This window comes from Hippoglossus stenolepis, chromosome 3 (assembly GCF_022539355.2).
Source record: "Hippoglossus stenolepis isolate QCI-W04-F060 chromosome 3, HSTE1.2, whole genome shotgun sequence".
In the NCBI taxonomy this organism is placed as follows: Eukaryota; Metazoa; Chordata; class Actinopteri; order Pleuronectiformes; family Pleuronectidae; genus Hippoglossus; species Hippoglossus stenolepis.
The window spans coordinates 10280828-10287097 of record NC_061485.1 but is presented as its reverse complement, the minus strand read 5'-3'; the positions used below and the strand labels follow the sequence as shown (position 1 = coordinate 10287097).

The 6270-nt window shown below is 41.2% G+C and overlaps 1 protein-coding gene across 1 annotated transcript; it reads right to left on the bottom strand.

Annotated features, from left to right (window-relative positions):
- Positions 1-309: 309 nt before the first annotated feature.
- On the bottom strand, positions 310-5979 carry LOC118103185 (cytochrome c oxidase subunit NDUFA4). Its single transcript, XM_035149820.2, has 4 exons — positions 5741-5979; positions 3139-3224; positions 1511-1574; positions 310-529 (listed from the first exon to the last, which is right to left on the bottom strand). The coding sequence occupies exons 1-4, from the start codon at positions 5780-5782 to the stop codon at positions 473-475; spliced, it is 249 nt and encodes an 82-aa protein (XP_035005711.1). The 5' UTR covers positions 5783-5979; the 3' UTR covers positions 310-472.
- Between the last annotated feature and the right edge of the window lie 291 nt (positions 5980-6270).

Here is a 6270-nt window from a genome sequence, read left to right as displayed (position 1 = left end):
GGGACCTTGAGACCACGGCTCCACAATCACTACTGCACGGACTCTGGCTCCAAATGATGTTAAAAATACAAAATGGCGGCACCCATATCTGGAATCGGCTTCATTTTTGTACAATAGGAGGAAGTGAAGATGTCTTGTCCATCTTTATTAACAGTTAATGGTTCACACAAGAAAGTTCTCCAACAGATTATCATCATTTTTACCGTTTCACTGAAGCCCCAAGTAGATTATTTTGTGCTGATTAATACCCAACATGAAAATAAGTTGCATATAAACAATGTAAATGCTCATACACAGAAGAACCAGCTCTCTGTCTTGTGTCGTTTTTAATAATTTGTATTCACAAGGTTACAGTGTTAATTCAGAGCACGATGTGAGACTGAGGAAATGTAGAGGAAGACGTTTCACATCAGTGAGGGGACAGCGGGGGGTCCTGCCAAACCTAGTGCAGCCGGAGCCTGCTGGAGGACCTTTAGAAGTCAGGGCCCTCTTTCTTCAGGTTCTTGTAGTCTGTGTCGATGGCCACAAACTGCGGAAGGCAGGAGGAATACATTTAAATCTGCTTTGCTTAAATTAAATTAATCAGTGTTGTCTTTTGGAGACTTCACTGGCCAAAAAAACTGAGTTTAAGGTGTTGCCTTCTCATCTATAGATCAGATATGGATTTGGATGCCTGCATTTGCTCACCATTGATTCCTTTGAGCTTTTTGACAGATGTTTATCTTGCTGAGTCTTTTAGGAAAACATGAATACATAGGTCATGGATAATATGCATTGTGTGACTGCTTGGATGTCAGCATACATAGCAGCTCTCCAACCATGAAAAAGACACATTTCTCCACTGGCAGTGATTATTTCCTCCCCGTGTATTTTTCTTTATTCTGACTGCCATTAAAACTCTCGCCTATCCCCTTCTCTTTCCCCTCTCTCTCGCTTCCCCGTCCTCATTATGATCGTTGTTTGGACTTCAGTGGAATTTCGATGTGAGACCTTTGCCTTGCTGTGGAGAATTAAACATGCCATGTCCTGACCTTTTGTCTGCAGAGTCTTTCATTCCACTGGCAAGCAACGCAGCCTTGAAAGCCTCAGAAAACGTTCTTTTCTCTGAAAAACACATCATCCAGATCGCGTCTTCTGTCAGCTGGTTGTTTTTCTGCTCTATCGTGGAGTTTGTCTGGGTGGTTAATATTTTCATTAGCTGGTCAGGCGTGCTGGCCTAGTTCAGGAGGTAAGGGAAATTACTGCCAACCACTAAGAGCTCCATGTTCCATTTGCTTTCATTTAGTTTTGAAAGACATCTTTTCCTTCGTTGTTTTCTTTTATTTGAACAGATGTGGTGAAAGCCAGGAAGCAACTATATTGATCTGACATCATTTTGCCAACCCTGGTTTGTTTAAATCTATTTTGGGGAGGTTTTTGAGTTGATGAAATGATTTTTGCATGGATACGTTTCTAACAAACTTGATTGGTTTGAGCCAGGAGGCCATGAGAGTGTGATGGGAAGAGTCACCTTGTACTGGTAGGTCGGGTCAAGCTGGTTCCAGGGCTCTGGGTTCTTGTTCTTGTTCCAGAGGCTGCAAAAGTGGAAAGATTCAGGGTATGGTGAAAAAAGGGGCGTGAAAGAGGGAAGAGAAGAGACAGGAGGATTATGAGAGAGGCATACTTGATCATGGCAAAGAGGGGATGCAGAGAATAAAGAAGAGACAGGGAGAAACTTTCCGAAATGTAAACAAATAGGACGGGAAAAAAAGAGCAGGAGGTCAGAGACAAAAGGGAGAAAGATGTAGATGGCGGATGGAGACAAATGATGAAAAAAGAGAGGTGATTATGAGATGAGGTGAACTCAGCCCAGTGACTTGGCATCGCTCCTCTGTTCATTAACCAAAGTCTGGATTTCACAGCGACTGTCCTTCCCTCCTCCTCTTCCCCCTGCGGTAGCATGTCATGCCGCCAAAGCACAAACAAAGACACTGAGAGACTGATGGCAGAGCGAGCACCCCCCCCTCTCTCCATTATCACAAACATTAGACGGCCACAGAGAGAGAGGGAGGCAGAGGCTGACCACAGCACTCATCACCAGCTGATGATGAGGTCAGGCTTTATGGCTGACCCTCAGAACAAGTGGTTCTGTGTGGCTCAAAATAGGACATGAGCGTGCACATTTGCTTCATGTAAGCAGTCGCTGAGTTCACCGTGGTTGGTGCAAATTGTCATTCTGAAACATGACAGGTTAATCCAGCCACCTGCGTTTGTTGTAAACTCTAATTTAACATGCAGCTTGTATAAAAGCTTTGTTTTGATAGTCGTATCAAATTCAGTGCACTCGTATGAATGGACAGTATTTTATCACAACTGAGTTTCACTATCAACGTTTGCTACAGTGTTCAACAATTAAATCAACAGGCTGACATTATGTGCAGATTTGAACTTGGCACTGATGATTGATTGGATGTGTTGCCCAACAAATTGCATAACTGCCAATAATGTTTTAACTGTGTATAGTTTGTTCATCACAAAACAATAACAAGTTTATTTTTACCTCCACAAAGGACCTTGTTACCACCAGCGTTTGTTTGTTTGTCAGTTATTAGATTTGATTTGACTCAAATTTCTAAGTTGCACAAATAAATGATGAATACCTAAAACTGCTGCAGTGAAACTGAAGTTCACACCCACCATCATCGAAAGTCATCATCATAACATATGAAAAGTTAATTATATGAGTACCTGACACGTTTAATGAGAAACTATTTTGCAGAGACAATATCCCACTATCCTTTTGGCCTTTACATCTGATAATCTTTTACTGTTGATATTTACTTTCTTCTGGTGAAAAACATAGACAGCACTCACTAAAAGTAAAACTCCTTTACCCTAATATTTTTTGTGCTGCTCTTTGCTAATACAATGTAAAAGAAATTGCAGATTCTGTGAGAGATTAATTTACCTCTAATCCATTACCAAAAATATACCCAGATCCAACATGGGACTAACAGGACCCAACCCTATGGGCCATATTGAAAATGTTAATATCAAATGACAATAATCCCGAGTTTAGATTCAGCTCACATTCTGTAAATGCACATATTTCCATAGGAAAGGTGGAAGATTACTAAAGTACACATCAGAAAGACTTACGTGACATGAGGCCCTCTTGACAGACGGATCAGGTAGAGGATGGCCCCGGTCATGCCCAGAGTCGTGAAGAAAAATTGAGGGATTAGCTGAGGAGAGAAGATGAAAGGAGGATATAGGATATAGGATATAGGAGAGAGGAGAGAAGGAACAAATTAATCTCAGATAAAGAGACATATGAAGGTAAACAACCATTTTCTTTTAAGTGGTTGACTGTGATATGGTAACACAAACTTGTGTGAAATTCACACACACATACACACACACAAACATGGATAGTTGTTATTCTTGTTTTCCCTCTCGCTGCCCTCCTCCATATGCATGAGGCCCAGGCCATGTGTAAGGCAGCTCACTGTCAGCCTGGGTTGAATGGGCAAGGACGCGGTGGAAGAGAGAGCTGCCGCATGTCAGTGTGTGCCAGCCTTACCTCCTCAACACTACAGTATACCTGTCAGACTGAGCGACCGCATTACACACACACACACACACACACACACACACACACACACACACACACACACACACACACACACACACACACACACACGCACAGAAATGAGCCTACACACCTAGGCTGCACACTCAATGTGTGCACACATGCAGACACAGTTTAATTTGATGTTCTGAGTTGTGATGATGACAGGAATTAAAATAGAAAAGCACATTAGGGGGACAGGGGGATAATGTGATATGTCGTCTTAAACACCCAAGGCTTAAGTGTGAAAATCCTCTCGCCGTGCAGCATCTATTCATCAACAACACATTGCCATACATTTCCTCTCTGCTCCGCCATGTGATACTCTCATGTCTGAGACGGAGGCAGAGAGGCAGACAGAGTCACACCGCTGGTGAACAGATGTTCTCAGCCCACACAGATCTAGTCGAGCTGTAGAGAGATGACAGTTTGATCAGGTTGAACTGAAGGATGTCTCTACTCAGCTGTATCTAGACATCTGTCTTCTGTCTGATTTCCTTGTCACTTGCCGTCTTCTTGATTAGCAGAATGTCTGCTGACAAAACTCACTCCCTTAAAGAAAATATCCCCTCCCTCTGCCACACACTTAAAACCACTTGGGACACAGCTGTGTAATAACTTTAACTCAATACATGAAAAGTATTTTCAGTTTAAAGCAGAATAATATATAATTTGAGACATTGGAGTTGCCTTGGATTCGGGCAAAACAATCACTGAAATTATTAACCAAGTATCAATGTAGTTGCCGATTTATTTTTCTTGAATAACTAATTGACAAATTAATTGATAAACTATTATTCTATCTTTTAGATATACATCTAGCCATCTAACACCACATATCACTGTTCACATCCACAGTCATGATTGGTTAGGTTCAGGCAAAAAAAGCATTTTGGTTTACGTCATAGTGACAGATTGTGATTTTTGTTGAAGTAGGTTGTGTGTTTAGTCTCTGTGAACTTTTTTGCATTAAACCAGACCATGTTTAACCATAAAAACATTTCATTAAAGCTGCAATCAGTACAAATGGATATTATACTTAGTTATATTTGTGGAAAACCTACATATAATAATAACAGTGACTATTTTACTGATAACTATAGTGTCAAATAAATGAAAGTGTCATTCTTGTTACATTAACAGAAAACTTAACTAACCAGATCAGGTTAATACAAACCATATTTCCAGTTGCTTTCTAGGACACAGAGTTGCTCAGTCATGTCTCATACACTGAGCTCACCCAGCATGGGGTTTATGTTTGCTGAATTCTTCTCTGTGCAGGTTTACTATAAACTTCTCAACTTCTCCAAGTAAGCCTGGAAAAAAATACAAGTTTTCTTTCTCTTTCACATCCACATGAACGTCAAAACATGCACAAGTGCAGATATACTGTGGACTGACTGCAGATGATCAAATTCGATCATCGAGGCAAACACAACCCACCACACACACACACTACCGCACAGAAGCAGGTCAGCTTTGATCACTCACTCTCACACACAAACACACAAACACACACACAGGCCTGCGTGAGGGGAGCTGTCCATTCCCCAGTGCTGATATCTTCATATCCTGCACAAAAGTGAGGCTTTCACCTTTTCACCATTCAGCCTGACTGCTTTAGAAAGTGTTTTATACTAAGTTTGATGCTGTTGCTGCCCTTATTACTTTTCTGGTGCACTGCCAAGCCAACCCCGTCAATCCTCAAATTTGGGTCACCCTCAGAAAACCACAGAGGCAACAGGGAGGGGGGAAAAAAACAAGCACAGACAGCTTCTGTGTCTTTCTTTCTGTCGTCTTTCATCATAAACAAAGTATTATAGCAAATTAACATGCCAAAATAATGATGTCCGTTCACACTGCTTATGAAATTATAATTGTTTATAATCTAAAAGAAGCTCAAAGATTGACTTTGAGTAATTAGAATGGGCTGAGGTGTTCTTCCTCCGTTAATTTAAAACTACTGAAAAAAAGAAATGGTGACAAACTAATGCCAAAAGTCTCAGAAAATGTATTCACAAACTAAAATGTAGCGTAGCATATATTACTATACCATCAGTTTATTAGGCCTACATAACTATCATAAATAGTCAAAGAATTATACCAGATACATGATGTGATGCAACCTACCCCTGGGTGTTTCTTCGCTTGTTGGATCATGGTCTTAATCATCTTTTACTGTTCTTCAACGAAAATATAATCCACCAAATGAAAACAAAAACTCAACTAAAGTCTGACAAATGTCTCCACTTGAGTGAGTGTCTCTGTGCAGATGGACAGAAAGAGCTGATTGTTAGCTGTCTAACAGTGCCCTTGCCAGTGCACAGAAGCCTGTTGACAATCTCTCCTCTCTGCTCTGCCACCGCTCCCTCCCTCCCATTGGATAAACCAGAGGGTCAGAGGCGAGAGGGAGAAAGGGGGAGAGAGAGGGAGAGACAGCCCTAATCCTTATAATCATGTCAGCTGAGGACACTAAGTTTCCACTGAGGCTCACTGGGTTCTCTAAAGTGTTTTGTTAGACAGCAACAAAACTGCAGGTACTGAAAGTCCCATTTTTACTGACACAACAGATACACACAGATATTTTCCGAACATTTTCTCCTGGTGGTGCAGCAATAGAGCAGCCAGCTCCAATAATGGGTTCATATTTAAACCTTACA